Genomic DNA, 22638 nt, shown 5'->3' on the forward strand with positions numbered 1-22638 from the left:
AAATGTGAGGAGTGGCGGTCATTGGCAAAGTTGGACTCAGTCACATGTCAGTTTTTGACTAAGCCTGAAACAATCAAAAAGCACATCAGCCAAATACAGATTTATAATAAGGCAGTTTCCATGCTGGTATGAAAGGGTCAGGTTATGTGGCCTTAACTTATTTTGTAGATGCAGAGTCTGCAGCACCTGGGCACAGGGACTTTCCATCAGTCAGGTTATAGAAACCTCCACGTAGGGCAGCTTTGCTGCAGTGAATTGTTTTGTGGAGCAGAGAGGGCTGGGAAATAGATCATTTTTTTTTGTATCAGTACTTGATTGGTGCAAGCCGAGAGTACCTGGCTTATTTGTGGCTGGATCATGATACTAAAGCAAGTTGCAAGAACACACTTGAGTTGGCCCACTGAAACAGCCCTTTCAGAGCAGCAGAGCGCTCTTATAACGAGCATGTGCAGTCAGGCAAGGTTTTCTTCCATTTCCCCCAGTATGGCATAGAATTATGTTTGAGTATTTTATAGTTGTATGGGAAGAGACTTCATGTTATAGCAGCTTACTGCTAGAAGAAATGCTTTGTCTATAAAATCCCAAACGCATTCCGCTGTTTTGTGGCCCAGCAACAGGTATCTGTCAGTGGTTGCTTTTAAGGAGGTTGAAGGGAAGTACAAACATCTTACGAATGCAGGAGAAATCAACAGATACAATTATTTGATTCTCAGCAGTTATGTTACCCGTCAGAGTTTTTAAACCAAGTCTGACTTCAGCTCAGTAGCAAAGTAGCAGGACATGGCTTGCTGTCTCACTGAGTGCCAGTCAACGGGGTGAATGGGAAGAACGTAACTCAAGCCCTCTCCATCGAGACTGGCAAGCATCTTGTCAGGATTATACCTGGATGTATGATTTACAACAATAGTTCCTTAAGCTTTTGGGAACTCCTGTTAGGCTGGCAAGCATCCACCTTTGCAGTCCCTTAATTACAGACAATATAAACATGGCTCAGCCTCCTGGATTACACGCAAAAACAGGCTAAAGCCAGCAATAGATTTTCCACACTCTACCAGCACATTCAGCACCAGTGATACTGTTCTATGTCGCCTATCAACTCTTGTATTTCAGGAGAGACACAAAACCGACCATCACTACCAGGTCTTACCTAGTAAAGGTGTACTACACCAGTATGAAGCATCCAAGGGCAGTGTCCTGGGAATTTCAGCACACAACGTGGGTCCTTCGCTCCACGGTCGTTCAGAGCAATGGAGCTGCTAATTGAAAAATAGAAAGTGCTGCTGTTGTTCAATCACACTGAATACATTAATGCCACCAACGCCCCCACCACACACAGTTGCATCTGCATAATGTAATACTAACGGTTATACAGATACATCATCTGTTTTTCAGTCTAGAAATGTCACATCCTTAATGGGCAGAACAGATACAGGAAGAGGGAGAATAATTCAACTTTACATTTGCAACAGACACGTTGGTTCAAGGTAGGTCTGGAACTGGATGCTACAAAACCAGGCAAGATAAGCAGGACAGGAGAGCTGAAAGAAAACCAACCAAAGGACCGACCAAACCAACCCTGCGAAAAACAAACAAAAAACCAAACCAAACCAACTTCCAGCCAAAGCCAACCAAACAGACTGAGAAGGGGAACATTTGTCTAGTGTCCACCACTTGCTACCCATGTCAGATTTCCCTCAGTAGGAAAGCAGCTCCAGCTCAGCTGGATGGAGACAAAGCACTGCCCCACCATCCCCTGTCTCTGAACGCACACCACTTGCTCGCTGTTTACTGCTGAAGAGCTGTCATCCGAAGACAGCTAGAGGAAGCTTCTGAAGCAACACTTAAGCAGCTGCATTTGACCTAGTGTTACTTAAGCAATGAAAAACAGAAAAGAAATTGGAATATGTAGCCCCATCTTCAGTTTCTGATCCTTCTCAAAATGCAATTTATCAAGCATCTCAAATTATTTTTATTGAATGTTTAATTCGGCAAAGTTTCTCACAAAAGTTATTTATTTCCTTCAGGTCATGACAAAAAAAAAAAACAACAACAAAACTATTGTTACATTTTAACAGGCTTAGCAATGATTACAGCAAACACACTTACCTTCCCTTTTACTGGCTCGGCTGACGTGGGCAGCAGACCATAGTCAGATTCTAACTCTGCACAGCACTGTTGCAATGGGTAAGTAGTTCAAAGCAGGCAGACGCAGAGGGAAAAAAAAGGTAAAAAAAAAAAAGAAGGAACACTATTGCCAATTATGAACAAAACGGAATTTTATCCAATATGGACTATTTTCAGCTATCAGGAAAACTGTGCAGTTGTTTCCCCTTGCTACTTTCAGCCCTTAATTCTGCAGATTTTTATGCACAAGTTCTATTCACATGCAGCTATTCCACAGTTCTGATGCCGCTCCTCTGCTGCCCCTGTTACAGCCCAGGATACCTTTTAGGCTCTTCTGTTTGTCTTTATAAATACCTTGTTACTCCAGACTGTTCTGGAGTGTTAAATCCAGACTGTTCTGATCCTGAGCTATAGTGTTCTTTACTAGAGCTGGTTGGCAAAAAAAAAGTCCTCCCACATCTCCCCCTCCTTCTCCTTCCAAACTTGAAGAAAGTATTTTTATTCAAAGCAAAGTACTCCAGAGTTACATAATTTCCAACATGTTTCCACAGAGGGACACAAAGGTAATTGTTTCACTGCCTATTCCAATGCCTGGATACCGAGAAATATTTTATTATAAGATTTTGAACATTTGTTTTCAAGACTGTCTGCAGAAAAGAGGGCTGATTGCAGGTGACAAATCACACCAAGGACTCAGGGAAAGCTTCCCTCAGCCCAGTTTGATACGATCAACAATTGTTTACAGAGAAGACCAACACCACACCTGCAAGTCCTAGCCCATTTTTTCAAGAAAGTTGAAGAAGGAAAACAATAACACGTAGATCATTAGATACAGTTTACTGCCTCCACAGTTCCGCACGTGTTGGAAAACAAGAAATCAGATCCTGCTAAATTACTTGCAGTTCATCTCAGCTGTGGATGTCCGTCCACCAGAGCACCTCCTGTGCAAGCCTACCTTTTCTCCTGCCACCAGACAAGTGTCATACCTGACACAGGAATTCACAGAGTCGCCTTTGAAGCAGTTCCCATCTTAGCATGTTAGCAGTCGCTATGAAGAGACATTTAGGAGTCTTACAGGGTTCCTCATAATTTGATAACAAGCAGTCAGATGTTAGCATCTTTAAACCTCCTGACTATGGCCTATCACAAACCCAGTGCACTTTACTTTAGCCTAGTTCTATCTACAACAGTTTTCCCACAGAAAAGAGGATTTTTAAAATGCGTTTTAGTTTGTGAGTTCCAGAAAACACTGGGCACCTTTTCTTCCCTGTGGTTATGTTTCCCCTTGCTAAAAAGGGGGAGAACACTTTCCCTACAAAATTAGCATTAAGGTGTCAGAGTTCCCTGTGAAAATGGATGACTCCATTACAACTTCTTGGAAGAGAAGCATTTTTCCTCCCAGTTTGACATACTGTACCAAAATTTTCAAGTCAATGGGCTTCACATTAGGCTTCGAAACATTCTTTGTTCAAGTTTGGTAATGCCAGGGCCTGCCTCTGGTGACTTCTACCTTGAGGTAAGTCTCCCATAGCTTTTATACCACAACGAATAATGGGGGGGAAAGGAGATTTCTTTAGCACTGTCACCTCAGCGTCCAAGCAAAAACCAAAGGCAGCTCTCAGAAGCTTATCCAGCTTTTTTACTGGATAAGGGCTGTAGCAATTAGTGGCAAGGCACGATTACACATCTGAAACATAGAAAGAGCTGCGCCAGGCTCCTTAGGTTGAAGTACCTTCCTTGGCCAACAAACCCCCTCCCTTCTCATCTTTTATCATATGGGTGGGGGGAAATAGAGGGATGGAGTGGGTGGGTGGGGAAGAGACTACAACCCAGCCCTTCAGTCAGAAGGGGCACTAGACCTGTCAGGCTTTCTGCAGGAACCAGTATGAAGTATTATTCTCCCTCACTGCCATCGTTGTTTGTCAGCCTTGTTCTTCATAACGCCTTGTGCTTCTCTACATGTTTACCAGTTTACTTCTATTTATGTACAGAAAGATTTCTGCAAACTATCTGAAGTAATTTAAAGCCAAATTCTCAGTCATTTCCAGGGCAGTGGTGCTTTCTGGGGATTTGTTTGGTTGTTGGTTTGTTTTTGGTTTTTTTTGGGGGGGGGGTGGGGCAGGTGGTGGTGGTGAGTTTTTTGTTTTATATTTTATTTACTGGTGTTTTTTTTTTTTTTTGAGTCACAGTGGCACCAGTCTCTTCCATGTGTCTGAGGTTCTCTCTTCCTTTGCTCTAGCTCACTTTGCAGAAGAGTTTTGTGTGTTCAGAGCTGGAAACACACTATTTCCATTGTTATGCCACTTGCTAAGTAAACCAGCCCCACACTTTGAAGGAAGTAATAAGCATGAAAACTACATGAGCACACATACATGAACAATGCCAAAATATTTGTTAGAAGTCAGCACAAGCACTGTCTGGAGCTGTTTCTGCCACATCAATGCCTAGGAGTTGTTGTGCCTTAGAACTAAGAAATAAGGTCCCATGTAATTTTTCTCTGCAAGACAAGTTGTAGTTTCACATATATGCATTGTAAACAGCGTTATATGTTGAGCATCAGTCACATTGCCCTGGGAAACACATACCTGAGGCCAAAAGTTCAGTGGGCTTAAGTCAGTCAAATTTTTTTTTCCTAAGGTATGCACTCCAGAATTTGGAAAGAAAAAGCCACATGTGGTGGAATAAAACTGCTGCATTCTTTAATGGCCCAAGCTTACGAGGTGTTGGTGTTAGCAAGCAAGAGGTAGTATGAAGTTTCCATGGTTCTGTAGCAAAAGTTGCACATGTACGATGCAACAACACAATTGCTTTCTACTACAGAGAACAGCCTAGCACCAGGCAGTTATCCAAAAACAGAAAGCAAATACAGGCAGCAAGCAGAATGCAGAGCATAAAACCCAGGTGTCTGGTACAGGAAGCTTAAGAAAGAGAGATGACTTCGTTAGGAATAAGGTGGGCTATTCAAGTGTGGGAGCAGCACTTTGGGTAAAGAAGTGCCAGTGCCACCCACGGAGTTACTAACCCCTTCTCCTAGGACTGGAGATTTTGTTAGGAGGTTCTGCAGCCTGGGTCCAGCCCAACACCCACTCAGCAGGATCCCATCTGATTCTTAGCGCAAATGCCATGGCTTAAAGGAGAAGGAAAAATAGAAAGAAAAAAGGAAGGGGGGGCGGGGAGAAGGAGGGGAACTCCACAGAGCATTTTACCAGATGACCTCCAGATCAACCCTGTTTCCCCTTGCCATAAAGGATTTGCCCCTGCAAGAGGGAATGCTGGCATACTGCCAGTATTACTCACTTTTCTGGTCTTCCACCTTTTCTTGAAGCAACTGGCAAGTGCTTCTTAAAGCTGCATTCACATCCTTGAGTTTTTGCTGCTCAGAAATGGCTTCCTCTAACTTGCGTTTCAAGGATGCAGCTTCCTCACAGGCAGAGTGAAAGGCTTCAACATGATCCTCTGCCTAAGCACAAAACAATGTTTAAGAAAAAAGAAAGGAGGAAAGAAAATAAAGCAGCCTGGCTAACACGAGAAGCCTCTACAGTTCATGTAAATGAAATCAAAATGCATCTGTTCTTTCTCAGGAAGTGATAAAGCTCCCTCTGAACTTCTGCATTTTTACATTGGGGTGGACTGTGTATGGAAGCTATTTTTGGGTTTTTTTTCTCTTTTCTTTTTTTTTTTTTAAGCCACCACAAATATGCAACGCTGCCTCTTTCATCAGCAAACTGTTGTCACCACCCCCTCAAATTTTACTTCCTCTGCTGGTTCCACTTTTGCAATGAGGCACTCCATTCCGAACATGCGATTTCCTTTCCCAAGCACAGCGATGCATTGTATGTAGCATTTTGCACACATTGGCTCGTTTTCTGCATAGAAGGAACTAGACTGTCCCTTACCTGTTTGCTGGCATCCTCAAGCTGTTTTATAGCTTTTTGCAGCTCTAAACCAACGGCTTCTGCCTGACCCGTGGTTTCTTCCTGTAGCTGTTTGACAGTTTCCATCTCACGTTGCCTGTGGGGCGAAAGAGCACAAACCACAATCCGTTACTGACGTTTCAGAGCAGGCATGCCCGGGAGATGACACATGCTAGTTGTTGAGACATGCGTCAAGAACCACATTCAGCTGTTATATTTTACAGCTCCCCAGGATCCAGCACTAGGGACTTTGTTCTTGCTAAAGCAAAATTCAACCCAGTAGGCAGACAAGGACTTTCTATAGTGGCTCCAGAATTAGGAAGGGGATGGAGGTTTTCCTTGGTTTCTCCCTAGCTGAACAGTGCAATGGCTTTGCCAGTCCCAGTCAGTCAGGTGTTATAGTAGAAGCTTGTGGAATACCCAGAGAACTCTCAAAGAGCAAGAGCTTAGTGGGGCAAACTTTTGTAGTTCGGTCAAAAGAATGCATTGTTTCATGCTTTGAGAGAAATACTAATCCAACAGAGTCAGTCATTTTAGAAAAGATACACTGGAGCTATTACTGCAGATACTGGGAAATTAACCTGATGAAGCTGTGTGTTTCAGAGGGTATTTCGCTTGACAGCAAGCAGATGCTGTCAGAACCAGTGCTAAAGATGACGGCTTTCAAGAAACCCCTTCTTTTACCCTGCAGAAACCCTTTGCCTATTTCTTCTTTAACTCACTTTTTTTTCCTTCTTGTTGCTACCACCACAAACAATTTTGATACAGAGAGGCAGCTTTAAGAAACCAAGCCATCAATATTTTTATCAGCTCTTTTCTGAGTCAAGGGAGAGCATGTGGGAGGTCTACATTAACAACACTAAGTGGAAGTCAGACAAAAGTGCAGTATGGCTGCTTTGCATTAGCTTTCAGGGATGCAGAGCCCTAAGAAGCTGCTTACACCCAAATCCAGGTAAAAGCATGCATGCGAATATTTACATTTAGCACGGGATAGCAGAAGGCTGACACTGTGAATGTGCCTGTGTTCCACAAAGACAACAGGTTCAGATTAGTTGTTCTGGCAAAAAAACCCAAACAACTTGACTAGCTACTTTCCTGAATGTCTGAAGAGAAGAGGGAGGACGGGCAGGCAGAGATTTACACCTGCTGTCTTTTGCTGCCATATTTGTAACGTCAAAACTCATAGTAAGAACCATGTGCCAATAAACTAAAATTTAAAGCTATATTTTCATATTTAATGAGATAACTCATTGAAGCTATACCCTTGAGAAACCACAACATTATATCGTCTGGGGCTAGCAATTGTCTCCCAAAGCAGGAATGCCTGCAGGCATATATTTTACAGGTCTTCTGCTTCACACAAAACCAACGGTTTACTTAATGGTTGCACCTGTTAGATAGGCAGTGCCCTCTTGCTTTAACTGCTCAGTCTGTGGTCTCCCTGGTGTTTTCAAAGACATCTCCAAGACTGTATGTTACTTCATACACTTTAACATAGTGTAACGCTATGCTAAAACCAGATCCATTCTTCAAAACAGCATATAATTTCTTCTGTGAAAGAAGTCTTCAGAATTCAGTAAACTTTGTTCCACAAGACAAAAAAACAATCCAACCCAAAACCGAAACAAATTGACCCCCAAACAGCTAAGCAAGCAACCAAAAAACCCCCGAAGACACCCGTGTTTTGAAGGGATACCTGGCAGAAAGCTCTTTCTTTAGGTGAAATTGCTCTGTCTTTGTTCTCCTCAGGTTGCTCGCCATTTGAATAAAATCCTTATCTAGAGATTCTTTGTATTTTTCCAAGAGATGAAGTTTCTGGATCCAAAGGTGCCTTTTTTCTCCTAGTTCTTGCTTGAGAACCTGTGGAATTTTGAAACTGAGTTGCCACATAGTTAGATGAGGAGCAGAGCCGGAGAGTAAACCAGAGCCCAAATTTACATGATGAGAGTCTATTTCCCTGCTCTACCATTTAGTATCATCATCTACATTCAACACTATCAGCAATAAAGAAGGTAGGTGGTTGGCAATATTCTTTAATCTACTTATACAGTATCTGGTTGGGGAAGGGGTTCGGGGGAAGAGAAGTGAGGAAAAATACAGTTTAATAAGGAAGCGATTATAAAGGAGAAATGAGTGTTTGTTTTGTATAACAGCGTTTTGTGCTGTGTAATAGGTTAACAAAGCTACTTAAACTCCAAATCTGTGCCTTCTCACTCCCAAATCTGACGGGATATGGGGACAGACAGGCTAGACTCCTGCCAAGTGTCAGTACTTGAAGAATTTTTTTTTTTTTAAGATAGAACATTGTGCAACAGTTTGCACAAGAAAATGTAAGCCTTCTATATTCTAGTTCAACTTGACAAATGGCTCCCACTTTTTCCAAAATGTTACTTCTATGTCAAAGGCCACTCTCAGACTTTCTTTCTCTGTAGATCTAAGCTACACAGACAGTCCTCTTCCTCACTTGTAAAACAAATATATGGTTAGCAAGCATTTATGGTGAGTGTGGCAGAAGATTACATTGTGCACAAGGGAGTCTTTACAATTTACCCCAGAAAATCTCCATCACAAGATGGCCAGGTACAGCAGCAAAAAACATATTTCATAAGGGGAAGTTTTAATACTAACCATTTTGCAGGAAGTCCTAAAATTTATCATTTATAGAATCATAGAATGGCATAGGCTGGAAGGGACCTTAGAGATCATCTAATCCAACCTCCCTATCATAGGCAGGGACTTAGGCAGATTTAGACTTCTGTGATTCTTTCCTCTAAGTACAACTAAGTCTGTTGGCACCAATTTGACTTTGTATTACAGCAAATTAAAGAAAAAAATCCACAATAAATCCATATTTCAGTTTGTCATACATGCCTAGCAGACGAAGTTTAAGGGAAGACCTCTGTGACAAAGGCTTTCGGTTTTACCTCTGATTTGTAGGAAGAAAAAAGGGAAAATGGTAAAAATGAAGTGTTAAGTAACATTGCACCCTCTGTATTTCTCTGAACAGTGACTTGCAGTATAAAGCACTGAGAAAGAAGAATCCAGTCCTCTTTCTCTGACCTACTTCAATTGAACATACAAAATAGAGTCCTCAGCTTTTAAAGAGTGCTTAATGAAAGTCAAACGAAGGTCAGGTAAAAACGAGGTTCATACTCCTGAGATTTTACACAAGTTCAAAGGGGAAAAATATCAATCCTACAAATATGGGCCAAGTTACCCACTTGAAAGTTAGAGTCTAATGTTCATGAGCTTCAAACGAAAAAAAAACAAAACCAAAAACATAGCACATCAAGTATCCTGCTACAAAAAAAGAGAGAGCCTGAGCAGTGTTGCTAGACGGGTTTACTTGGATGACATGGAATGTGACCATGTGCAAATGCCCATATCCTGAAGATCAGTTTCTCAGCCAAGGAAGAGGCAGCACATGCTCTTAGAAATAACATAGTTTGATACGTAAGTGGCTTATCGGGGAACTTGTGCTACAGTCTTATCTTCCAGCAGGAGAAGAGTGAGAAAGTTTTTACTGTCACCATCTATATATGTTTAAAAATATGTATATACACACAAAAATATAGGCACACTTAACACTCACTTCCTGTAGAATATACTTTAAAACTTACTTAACATACCAAAACTCAGCAAAACATGTCCATAACATTTCACAGGAAATGATGGTGAAGTGTTTAGGCTTCAAGCGATAGTGCATGGTCCAAGATTTAATTTTTTTTTTCTACCAAAGCTTTCTCTAAAAGCTACTTTGAATCTTTCTTTTTTTCTGGATTTACTGTTTTTTGGATTCATATACCATATTTCCCACATATCTGGCTTGTTCTAGCTAGGTGAAGACAATACATTTGACATAAAGTCACTTCCCATCCCCGTGGGTCCCAGAGGGACAGGACCTTTTATTTTTAAAGAATCTTGTTCTTCCTTGATCCTCCAATAGCTTAGTTTCCAAATGCATCACTCAGAGCCAGAATAAGATTCATTTGCCATGATCAACTCCAAAACCCACACCAAAAGTTTTTAGCTTCACATGTTTAACAAGAATATGATCCCAACGTGAATGGTAAGTTAAGCATTTTTCAGCTGTGACAGCTTTGAAAGAGGAAGTTTTCAATAAACATTAAAAAGTTACAGCAATGCACAAGCCAGCAGTTTCCTAGAGTCTACCCAAAGTCATGTCATGGTGAAGACTGAGATGCTTGCACCTTCTCCAAGGGGAAGCTTTCATGATCTACAAGAAGAAACCAGAAGACCTGGCTGCAAAGCTGGATAGATCCATCTGCCCAGAAAAGATGAAGAGGACCAGCAGCAACATTTTGCAGCACTAGAGGAAAAGAAGAGTAGCTTTCTACTTAAAAGCTAACAGCTTAAAAGCAACCCGTAATATGGTGCCACCTGCTATTACCCGAGTGGGACGAATTGAGGTTTTTGCATCTATTAAGGAGCCAAAAGACAGCTTTAGTATACAGTTCAGCGGAGCTTTTTGTAGCAGTGTTCCTACCAACAGATTAGTAAGAAAGAGCAGGTTAGAGAAAAAGCTACATCCAGTAAGATGAAAATTTCAGAAACTGCTGTTACAAAGGAGAGGAAGAAGGAACAAGAGCGGGAGAATTGAGCTGTGTCCGCAGACTTCTGCTACCACATGGTGTTTTTGCCAGTTATCTTGAGCAAAAGTCTTTACTCAAGCCTCGTAAGAGGTATGAGGAATAGTAAAGATACATTATGCAAGATAAAGTTGTAAAATACAAAGTTTTTGTAGAAACTTTTCCCATGGAGTGCATCCAGCAAAAGCAGAGCACTTTGCCTTTCAAAAGAAAACAAACCCTATGAAGGTTTTTATTTGGAACTCTGGTTATAAAGCCACCTCCTTCCTCCCTTTGATGGTAAAATCATCCACTGTCGTAGTCAGATGCAGAGCACAGGGGAAAATGGGTGCTCAAGGCACACAGAAACACATAGTGGGCAGAAAAGTTTCATAGCTCACACAATATAGCATTGTCATCTGACCTCATTTTCCTCTTCAAAGTGACTTGCTTCATCTACCCTTTTGTTCAAGAATAGTTTTAACAAAGTGAGAACTCGCCCAAGACAAGTCAGGAAAAGAACAGCGTTTAAGTGTAAAGCAATCATTCCCTTCCTCCTCCTCAAAATAAGAAAGTTACTCAAGATACTTCTCTCCATACAGTCATCTCTGACCCCCAATGGACTGCTACCATCTCAATTAATTAATATACACAGCACGCAGCAGTAAAATACCCACCTGAAGTTTTTGCACAGCCCCACTACTTCATAAAGCAGCTTCAGAGAAACAGTTACTTACCACAAGTTTTCTTTCCCAAGCCTCTTGCATGTTTACATGAGGATCTTTTACCCATTGTAAAGAAGTCATGACAAGCTCCTCTGCTTCAGAGGCTTCTTCTTGCTTGGGGGATGGGGGAAAAGTAAAAAACAAAACAAAACAAACTGGCATTTCTAGTACTAGTCTGACAAAGCTGCCTAGAATTACTCAGATTGTAAGTTACAATGTTAGAGTAGGTATTAAGTGATATTGTTGGAGTAAATATGTCCCCATCTCCACCCCAAAGCAGCTATCCTTAATTTTTCAAAAGGAGTAAACATGACCTGATTATCAATACTTGGAGAAATCCTAATTAAAAGGCTGATAGAAGACCACATCTAAATTCACACAAGCTCTGCCACTGACCAGGTTTTGCATGACAGTCTTAAATTTTTCTCCTATGTATTCAGGTCCCTGAAGTAAATTCAGCACTTCATAGTCCAGTGTTTCATCCAGGGACGTCCATTCAGTCTTCGTAATCTTTGAAGAGATGGAAGAACCAACTAGATTATTTTGACATCTCTTTATTACAAGCCAGCATCAGTGACATTTAGACTTTTCTGAAGTATCCCTGCATTGTGTTTACCAGAAGGTCAGAGCTACCAAAACTTTAAGCTTGTAAAAGCTTTTCAAAACCATCATGTCATGGGTGTTTAAAAAAAAAGCAGGCCAGCCAAGCTGCTGAGTGATCCAATGAAAATTTTCATGTCAGGAGTAGGCAAGAGGAAGTCAATAATCAGTTCTCTTTATTCAGAAGAGGCTTTATGAAGTCATGAATAAGCAGAGCCCTTACTTGCTTTACAGGTGATTTGGTGTAATCGTGTCTCATTACAGCATTTGAGGTAAACAGTGACTCACTGTGGCTGCGGGGAGCTGCAATAAGGGACAACACGTTACTTTTGAAACAGCTGCCGAGCCAGTATACCTCTGTCTTCCGTGCCTGCAGTTTTAGTCCATTAGTAGATTTTTTTTCTGTTGCAGATTCTAACTCTTTGCAAAGGCACCACACACAAAAGCAAGCAGCAGCATGGTGAAATCTTTCAAGGGAAATCACTGCAATAGCGTGTATTTGTTATCAGGTCTGGCGCACAGCTTGCGTCTGAAGGGGAGACAGCACTAGGAGGAAGGATGGGACTCTATGGAATGTCTTTAGGGAAACAGGCACAGAAAAGCTCAGATAAAAATCTGAACCAAAACCATAATGTACACGTAAGTTGTTTTTTTTTCCCCAGTAGTTCTTCACTAGATTGCTGGACAGCTATGAGAACAGCAAATTAGAGACCAGACTTCCAGTGTCATGTGAAGTGTGTCTAATCAAAAATGTAGCTCCCAAAAGTCACCAAACCACCTAGCTGGGTGTTCCACAGAGGACACGGAACAAACTCCAAACCAACAGGCTCAACTGCAGTACTAGGATTTTGTCAGCCCGTGCCAGACCCATCAGAAGGATATCTCTTATCCTCTTCTGAGTCACTGTCCAAAGACCTTAGAAAGAAAGAACTGGACAAGACTTCTAAAGATCAGTTTCCATTGTACCTGCTGAGGGGCAAGGGAATGGTACCTACAGACAGATGCTTATCAGAGTTTCTAAAGAAAATATTAGATGAAGACTCTACAACCTTGTCAAGATGCTTACTATAATGCTTAATTTCCTTTTTCACTACATTAGACTTCAAGGAAAAAGAAATCTCCCCTCTTGCAACTGAAAACAATTGTTTGTGTCCAGTGTAGGCAGTACAAGAAGAATAGACCATTACTTTCTTCAGCATAATAGCCTTTATATATTTGAAAACTCGTATCTTCTCCTATCAGTCTGTTGTTCTGCCAGCTAAATGCATGACCCTAGCTCTTCCAGATTTACTTTGTAGGTCTCCTTTTTTTAGATCTCCAAGTGTTCTATTTCCGTTTCTTTGGACTTTCTCCAAAGTACTTCAGGCAATATTGTAACCTTCACATTCTGTGCTTGCATGCTAGGATTAATGGCTTTGAATTCCAGGGTTATCTAATGATCTACAGGGAATTAGCTTTATTCTTCTTTTACTGATGCAAGACAACTGGGATAAGATTCAATAAAGATTTGATTCATACCTCAGAAGACTGAGCAAGTTCCAGTTCACAGTGCAGTGAATCCATCCCTTCAGGAACATTACCGTTAAGTTTACACAACGATGGGAAACTCAAACCATTTCTAAAAGTAGGGTGAAAAAAAAGTGTATCAGCCCTTCCTGACTTATGAACTGCATTCCCTGAGACTTGTTCACAATACTCACGAGATCAGCTCTTGCTGCATGTGTTGCATGTTCTCCAGTAGTTGTTTTTTTTCTGCCCGCAAAGTCTAAAACATACATGAGACCTGGTTAGAATGTTAGTTTGTCATGCAGAATAAGCATAGGACACGAATGCTTTCCCCCTACATAGTTAAAAACTAAACTTGGTCCCATACCTCTATTATTGAGGAACACTCCACAATGGTTAACTTCAGTTCTTTGATGTCTTGCTCCTTCTGCAGAGATTGTGGAGAAAGGAATCTTTAAAGCACACAACCTGACAACTAGCACATGGAAGCGCATTTGAAATACAGCTATGGTGCTTTGTAACCAGAATACTACTATACTCAATCCTATATCACAGCAGTAAACCGTATGATTTAGGTTTGAGCAGCAAACTAATTACCTAACACAAAAATAGTTGCAAATTTAAAAGAATACTATCAATTACCTTGCATATTGGCTAACAAAGCACTCAGAAGACTTTTCTATGTAATGCCTCAAGGAGACAGAAAAACCTCTTTCCAGGTGCTGTGTTCTAATTTGTTACTTACCTGGTTTCCATACCAGCAGTAGCAGATTAAACTAGACAGAAGCACTCTAGTTTCAGCTGAAAACCTGGACTATACTATACCTAGTACAACTTTTAATCCCAACTGACCCTTAAAAAAAGTTGCAGTGTTCTGAGTTTACTCTCATTAGTTTCCATGATTAAAGGCATAGAGTGAAGGGCTCTGCAGGTTGAACCCCACCTAACAGCAGGGCTGATGGAAAACGTATCAACCCTCACGGTACAACTGCGGAGTTAGTAGAAGTAGCAGCTTTCTCAGCATCACAAACTAGCAATGGGCTTCAGCCATGTTATACCATTACAATAGAGGACTCTGCATAGACAAGCAGAGCATTTCTTAGAGAAAACAGGAACTTCAAGGAGGAGCTCTGGTCCTCTTACCCCTTTTATGATTCTTCCTATTCTTTCTCTCAGAAACCTCAAATATTTTTAAAGAGAGATGAAATACACAGAAAGCTAAGCAAGAAAGGTGAGATTATAGAACCAGACTTCCAGCCTTGGCAGGGACAACTGATGAACGGTGCTGAAGGTTTAAAAAAAAAATAAATAAAAAAAAGGGAAAAAGAAAAAAGTGTTTTCTATCTTCCCATACTTTCTTGCAGGCATGGAAAAGAAAGGTTGCCATAATAACTTTCAGTGATCATCAATCCTATTCAATCTATCTTTGTATAAAGAGCTATAAGAGGCATTTTTAGCTTACAAGTAAACCCTTAATCCCACAGATCCTAACGGCAACAAGCAAAGTCAGTTTTCCACACTAGTTCCTTCAAGATTATACAAACCAGTCACCTTTACCTACAGAAACATGCAATCTAGCAGTCTACTTTCAAAATTCCCATTTAGTCAGTAGACTAATCAAGCCTTTTTAAAAATAAAAGGATACTATAGAGGCCACAAAAGCTTTGAATCATTCAAGAACGAGAAAGTGAAAGCTATTTTTTTTAAAAAAAGTTCATTCATTTGTGCCTTTAAGCTGCTTCTGGCAAAAAAAACCACACCCAAACAACCTACTAAAAAACATTAAGCTACAAAATTATCAGCTGGATCACACTGAATTAGGTTCTGTCTTGTGAGTATTTGAATTCAGGTGCACTCATTTTTGCAGACAGCCTATTAGTCAACTATTTCATCAGCTGATTTAGAACACTTTTTGCTAAACAGAAACTATTAGCCTAGAAGACTGTTTGCATAATTCATTAATCCAGAGAATGCCAACACCCTTAAGTAGTCTTACATCTTTGCTTTCTAATACAAAAATACAAGTTTAAAAGCAACATCAGAAATGTTGACTTCAGCAAAGCCTAGATAATTACACCTCAGTAATGAGAAAGGACAGATCTGCTTTTCCGTTGGGCTCTGAATCACCATTTCTAGTTTGACACAAAAACTAAGCAACTTAAGTAAAAGACATGAAAGGAATGATCTTCTGCAGATATACAGGTACATACTTTTACCAACTGTTGAAGGAAGTAGTCTTTAGAAGTTTCTGTGTGTTTTTTTGAAGTTTGCAAGTTTGTTTTGTTTTAATAGGTTGCGATTTATTTATTTTTAAAATAAAAGCAAAATCCTGAAACCTTTAATTATGCTGACTCATAACCAGGTCCTAAAGCAGATCTCGCCTACTTTGAAGCCATTTATAGGATCAGGTTCTGTAGTGTGAGAACAGTAGAAATAAAAGTGCCACAGTGAAGACTATTGCCTTGCCTTTTCACAAATCATCCCATAGCCAGTATTTTCTAGTCAAGACAGTAATGAAGTAGAAACAACTAACCTGCATCAAGCTTGCCTCTTTATTTACCGCAGTGGTCTCAAAGATATGTGCTTGGACCTGAGAATGAAAAGATCAAAAATAATTCCAGTCATCAGTATGCACTATAATAGAAGTCTGTTGCCATCTGCTACTTGGAAGGGGAAAAGGGTATCAAGATCCCTTGCTTAGAAAAATTAAATTTGTCTTTGAATACCTTGCATGGTGTGTTTCAAAGTTCAAAATTTGCACCCAGTTCAAAGTGAAAGTCACCTTTCACAGTCACCTTTGCTTCTTCTTGTCTGTCCAGACTAACAGTTTCAGCAACATCAGCCAAAGCATGGCTTTCTAACGTATTTTTCTCAAATAGCTGGGGAAAAGATTCCCTAAAAGTTTAACTTAGAGGAAAGAATGAAACTGGATTGTTTATATTAGCCCAGTTTTTAGCCTCTCAACAGGAACTTTCTTAGTCAAAGCTGTGGCACAGTCTGACCTATGACTGCACTGCAGTTCTTTAACACAGACAGGTTCAGGTTTCTACCTTCCAGAGGTAGAAATTCCTCTCACTAGACCTAAGTAAACTATAGGCTGTCATTTTGTTCCTCCTAGAGTAGAAATGCTTACTTGAAGCTCAGCTGCATTTTTAGACAGCTCCAAAATCTTCCTTTGAAGTCCATCGGTGTCCATGCTATTCCTAATATTCTGAACAAGATACAGAGTGTTTAGGCAGAGCTGAACAGATTGACGGCTTCTCCCTGAAGAAACCAGGCAAAATGGCATCTCCACCCCCAGGCTACTGCCTACTCTCAAGCACTACCAGCATTTATGCACATATATTGTTTGTGCTTGCCCCACTGAAACTGTTTCTGCTCCTTTTCTCCCATTTCTCCAGAGTACTGTTAAAGGAGAAAAACCTCAAAATGTGATTTATAAGCACTACTAGACCTAGAAAGCTAAAGAAAAGCTTTCAGGCCTCCAGCATGAGAATTATTTTTGGAGAGATGTAGTTTAATAGCTATTTGGACTTATGGGCTTTTCAGAAGACCAATCTGGAGCATGTTAAACATGCCAAGAACAATGACTGCTATGTTGTTATAACCAATAGATCTCTGAATCCATAAGGTGTTTCTTTTCATTACTATGATTTAAGCCATTTCTCTGTTTTGTCCTAAATAGTCTAAAATACAGGCTGTAAGCAAACATTAAAACATTTTGTCACCCGATAAAAACTGGCTTATAAAGTATCTACTTTAATGAAATAAATTTTAAATTAAGAATGAATAGCTCTCCTCTGAACAAAAAGAAAAAAGACAAAACCCAAAGCCTAGAGCTCCGTTAACAGCGTTTTCCCTACAAGCCTGCTGTAGGTCCTTGACCAGTGTCAATGGATACATCTGTGAGTGGAGCCCTCAGCAACTGCATTTTTTTGGAGTTACAGTTCTGTACAGGGCTCCTCCTTTGGATCTTAAAGGAGGGAAATGGAAGAAAACATGAGATGAAACAGTGTTAGATGGAGATTGTTTTAATATAGTTAGTATATTTATAGCCATGTTAACTGGAAACATTTGGAATTTTCTATAAAACTTTGAAAAAAGAGGGTAAAAAAAGCTGTTTGTCCCTGCCCCCCATGCTTCCCCAACCTCATACCCTTACTTACCCAGCAAACGAAAAGTCTGACGCATGGTGCAACTTCAAGGTACAAAGTTTTATGAGGTCATTCTTGTAAAACGTGAGATATTTAGACAACCTAACTAGCATGTCAGGTTTCAAAGTCTGACAAACATTTCATTTTTTAAATGGTGGGCCCTTAGCTAGGCAAGAACATGTACTTGCAAAGTTATGGTTTGTTTTACCTCTTCCTGGAGAGAAGTAATTTTGATGACGAGAGACTGATTTTCTTTTTCCTGATCAGGTTTATCAAGGTGGGGGGAAAGGGGGTTGGGGGTGGGGAGAGGGTAGGAAAGGAGAAAAACAAAACAGTTTTATCATGTCAAATTCAACATTCTAAGCCAAACTAAGCCAAAAAGCAACAGACCACAAACACATCCAGGGCTCAATACGAAGCTGTAGTGTTGCATTTCTTCACTTCAGAGAGCAGAGCAAAAAGGGGAGTGCTGAGGCTGATCCAGCCCATGAACTCTAATCGAAGGGTTGACACAGACATTTCAAATTAGAGTAAAACTCAGACCACTAGATGATAGGAAGGAGGTATTCAAGGCCAGAGTCAGCAAGTCTAGTTGTGATCATGCTTGAGGTAAGACAAATCTGGAAAGTCTATGTGCCACACTATACTTTTTTTCATATCAGACATGAAAAAAAGGCAGCAACATCCAACTCAGTGCCTCCACTGCACAGGGAACAGCAGCTAAGGGACTTATAAGCACAACTACAAAACTTCTAATATTTCTCCCTCCTGCTCTCTCTCCTTCTCACAAGCTGAATTATGCATATAATTTGAAACTAAAACAAAACAAAGATACACACACATTGCAGCAGGATAACACCCAAAAAAACCTTACGTTCTTGCTCATCATGAAAGACTACTTCTGATTCCTAAATACTCACCATCAGCAGTGCACAGAGTTAAAAAACACCAGTTTTCAGCTGTGCCCGCACAGCAAGACGCAGAGGCGCCACTGTAGCGTGAACAACACACATAGCAGCGATGCAAACATATGTTCTCCAGAAAGCACACGATCTGGTGTCTGGCAACACCTGCTAAAGCTGCAGCCACATCAGCCTTGTTACCAGGCTGCTTTACACCTCTTACAGTCACACTGGCTTTGCTGCTCAGACACCTGGGGTGCAATTCAGATGCTCTCAGGTAGGCAGCTCATGCCTTGAGACATGCCAAGGTGTGTTGTCTGGCCTCCAACAATCAGTCCAGAACAGAGACGTTTTTGATAGGCCCTTGTCATATCTGCCAGCCCATACAGACATTAACAATAACTTAGGGGTGTTTTGGAAAATGGCTCTTTTGCGTGGACATCTGAACCAATCTCCTGTCCCTGCTGGTCCTAGAAAAGCTGCGTGAATTTCTGGCAGAACATCACCAACTTCAAAACAGACAGGGCTCAACGATGGTAGCATGAGAGCTGCTGTCTTTAAGCATAATTATATGTGAGATTGGCCCTTTTAATTGTTTTCTTTATTGTAACTGACAGTAGTTTAAAGAAACTTCGAAGCAAAAACTTCACAGCGTTTTCATAACACTAATAAGTCACATTTCAAACATCTTCAAAAAGCCTCAGTATCTACTGGTACAGAGAAGGTCATACTGCTGATTTTCAGTCTGAGCAGTCATGCCATTGTTACAGCAAGGAATGAGATGCAGTACAATATAAGCTGAAAAATAAAAGCACCTACCAGCTGTTTATTGTGGCAGAGAATCTGCTGTCTCTTCTCTTCTGACAAGTTCAGGTTATGTTTTACTTCTTCTAGTTCTTCTTCCAGCATTTTGGCTTTCAGCACAGAATGCTGGATGCTGCGTGAGGGGAAGTAAATCCAGATAAACTTTAGCAAGTTACTGATGGTCATTAGATAGGCTTGAAATACTAAGAAGAGTATTTTTAGAAGCCACCAGGGACTTATTCTTTGGCACAGATACTTAGCAGAAGAGCAATAAACGAGTATAAACCCATTCATTTTTGCCCAGTAAGTAAAAGCTCATGAACTTATCGTCTATTTATCACCCCCTTCCACTCTCATAGTAAGAGATGGAACCCCAGGCAAACACAGGACCCAAGACAGCATGCTTTTCTTTGCATCCACCTCACAGCCTAGCTTGTAACGGTCAAATGTATCAGGCTACCTGAGCACATAAACTCATCTTTACAATACTTCATCGTTACCAGTTATGGAAACTATTTCAGTTCAGTTTTCAAGGGTAAGCTCGGCATCGTTTTCTTATCCTTATCTGATACCCCAAACAATGTATATTTAACCAACAGGGCAAGGCCCTTCTCCTGGCTATCTCTAGGCTGCAGAGCACATGGTCCAATATAAGGGCACACGTCCCATGCCACCTATGCTGCAGGACTCTTGCCTTAATCTCCTCAGAAGATGCTGGGAATGGTTTGGCAGTTGACATAACTATACCACGTTTGAATTAATTAGGTCGGATGAGCGTTATGAACTCACTGGAAAAACAGGCTCGTACTCATGGCGTTGATGGGTCCCCAAGCTGCAGCAATACTAAGCTAGTGAGATAACTCACTTTAGTTCCTCAAGTGACTAGCAAAATAGCTCTTACATGCTCATTTCCCCTCTGCTTGGCAGCAAGTGCACCGTCTATGATTGGAAGCGTTCCAGTACTTGGCTGTTCTCTTGGCAATATTAATTTTTTTATCCTCCCCATTCCCCCAGCCTCCGTAATTTGCTTCATTTGATTTTGCCTTACCCTAAAGGTTTTTGCCTGTTTGCACTTACAGCACCTCATGCTGCAAGAGCCAGTCTATATGACGAATGGCTGATTCTATAAAATCCAGGAGGTACAGAGCAGAAAAATCAGGCAAGAGGGTTAAACCTTACAGTTACTACATTAAGTAAAGAAAGTTGCTGTCATGAGGCACTGGTGAGGCTAAAAGCATAAAGCAAGGCTAGACCACTTGAAGAAGGCAGGTCTTCCCATGGTCATTACACTGTAGACCTAGTGCAATCAGGGTCTCCCACCTTTTTATTTGTTGACGTAGATCCTCATTATCTGCCAATAGCTTATTGTTGGCTTCATCCATAGCTTCTAGTGTGAGCTTCAGCTCGCTGTTCTCTTCCTGAAGCTTCTGGTTGTTGTACTGCAGGTCCGCAACACAAGTTATCAAGTCAGAAGTCTCCCTGCTCCAGTGACAAAAGCAGGAAAGATTAAGAAAAGTGATTTGATCTAATTTGAACTTTTAAAAAATCCTGATGCTGTGTTGCACTGATTAGAGAGATGAGAGGAGAGCCCACAGAGCACGGGTGACACTGCGGTGTAGTCATTTGCTCTGCACAGAGATATCAGATCATCTACAGATCAGTTCTTTATGGACACCAGGAATTGTTTATTTTTTAAGCATTTTTTTAATGCTTCCTGCAATTCAATTATGCCACCAGACAAGTGCCACATCTGGATGCCTGCATGACAGCGTCTTAAGCCTTTGCTAATCACTTCTTAGGCCACCGCTAATACTTCTGTATTAACTCCACAATTTCTGGATCCTTTCTTTTCCCCTAAGCCATCTCCCACTTATGCTTTTGACTGAAACTTGAATAAGGATCACCCCTTTTGAGATCCTGAGAAATGATAGGGAAGCATCAGAAAGCAGATCTTAAGACTTTTGATTATGCATAAAATGCAAAAATTATCTTTGAAACTTTTGATATTTGTTAAGTGCTTTCCTATTAGCAGAATCCAAGTAAGAGTAATGACTGCAAAAAATAAAAAACACAAAACCAAGGACCAGATTTTCAGGAGATAATGTCTTCTATTGTGGTACACTTAAGAACTTGGGGGAGGGAAGGAATGAGTTTAAAAAGGAAGAGAAACACAGAGCAAAACTCGGACCACAGGGAATTAAAAAGGCAAATGGACACAGAAGGACCAAGATACCTGTAGGAAAAATTATTAGTGTGTTTTTAAGTCTGAGCAGAGGCTGTGAGGAAGAACGTGACAGCATCAAGAGCTAGTGCAGACCAAGGTCAAGACAGTTTCCTGAAACAGTGGTTCTAGGAATTGTTCTCTAGTAATTGAAAGCTAAGAATACTAAATTCTGAGAAAGAATTTCTGAAATGAACTTACATGTCTCCTTTAGATACATCACCCCCAAAGGCCTCCAAGCTTCCTGATGTAACATTCATCCAGGCATCCGTCTTTTTCACTGAAAGAGGTGGAGTTTTTGGTTATAGAGTAAGAAAGTGGAGTTTTCCTGAATGAAAACAGGATAAAATGGTCTGCACCTTCAGAAGTGTTTTTATGCACTTTAAATTCCAGGTCTTCCATGCTTGCTGTGGGTTCCTCAGTGGCACCATCTTCCCTGAAACGAGGAAGCATCAAAAGTCATAAAATCAGTATGACACTGGATTGCTTACCAACATCACAACATTTAAAAGCTTTCAGCCACAACCCACACTGTGGTCACAGTGTCCAGAGACATTCTTTTTTCCAGATTACATAAAGCACAAGCCACAGGAGAGCTTCACAGAAGCTTTTATGAGATTGATAAAAAACCAAATCCACAACTATTACCATTTTCTCTTACAGTCTTCAGTCCACTCTTTCATGATGGCATGGTATGTTTCGAGGTCTATGGTGACATCTTTCTGATCTGGGTCAAGCATGTTGCACAACTCCTCAAGACCACTATCTTCCAATTCCCGACTAGTTGTGTGTCTCAGATAATCAACTATCCTGGAAACTGCTACTCTTCCTAAAAAAACATATAGGTTCTCATGCAGCAGACTGCAAAGTCTAGTAGGCCATTGTAAAAAGCTGTAAAAGAGCATGCTACTGATCTGCATTAGTACATATTCAATTACCCTTGAGAGCTGTAGACAAGTAACTGATCCCTGCAGTCCTAGTATGACTTGAAAAGAAGTGGTTTAGAGCATTTGTTTGGTTTTTCTAATACAGAAGCGTGAAAGTTTAAAAAGAACAAACTCATTGCATTTGATATACTACTACTTCCAGGCCTCTCATC

At 40.7% G+C, this 22638-nt stretch overlaps 1 protein-coding gene across 1 annotated transcript in view; it reads right to left on the reverse strand.

The window, feature by feature from the left end:
- The window catches only part of IRAG2 (inositol 1,4,5-triphosphate receptor associated 2), a 39473-nt gene that overhangs the window by 14886 nt on the left and 1949 nt on the right, over positions 1-22638 (reverse strand). Inside the window, exons 3-21 of the mRNA XM_086611259.1 lie at positions 22188-22368; positions 21899-21975; positions 21741-21819; positions 20639-20797; positions 19334-19451; positions 17821-17871; positions 16592-16669; positions 15992-16048; positions 13826-13885; positions 13653-13717; positions 13471-13570; positions 11749-11862; positions 11365-11466; positions 7735-7898; positions 6021-6135; positions 5422-5584; positions 3111-3172; positions 2107-2172; positions 1148-1256 (exon numbers count right to left, since the gene is read on the reverse strand). Coding sequence (XP_086467385.1) covers positions 1148-1256; positions 2107-2172; positions 3111-3172; positions 5422-5584; positions 6021-6135; positions 7735-7898; positions 11365-11466; positions 11749-11862; positions 13471-13570; positions 13653-13717; positions 13826-13885; positions 15992-16048; positions 16592-16669; positions 17821-17871; positions 19334-19451; positions 20639-20797; positions 21741-21819; positions 21899-21975; positions 22188-22368 — 1920 coding nt within the window. The remainder of the gene's footprint in view (positions 1-1147; positions 1257-2106; positions 2173-3110; positions 3173-5421; positions 5585-6020; positions 6136-7734; positions 7899-11364; positions 11467-11748; positions 11863-13470; positions 13571-13652; positions 13718-13825; positions 13886-15991; positions 16049-16591; positions 16670-17820; positions 17872-19333; positions 19452-20638; positions 20798-21740; positions 21820-21898; positions 21976-22187; positions 22369-22638) is intronic.

The sequence above is a fragment of the Tauraco erythrolophus genome, chromosome 4 (assembly GCF_009769465.1).
Source record: "Tauraco erythrolophus isolate bTauEry1 chromosome 4, bTauEry1.pri, whole genome shotgun sequence".
Classification (NCBI taxonomy): Eukaryota; Metazoa; Chordata; class Aves; order Musophagiformes; family Musophagidae; genus Tauraco; species Tauraco erythrolophus.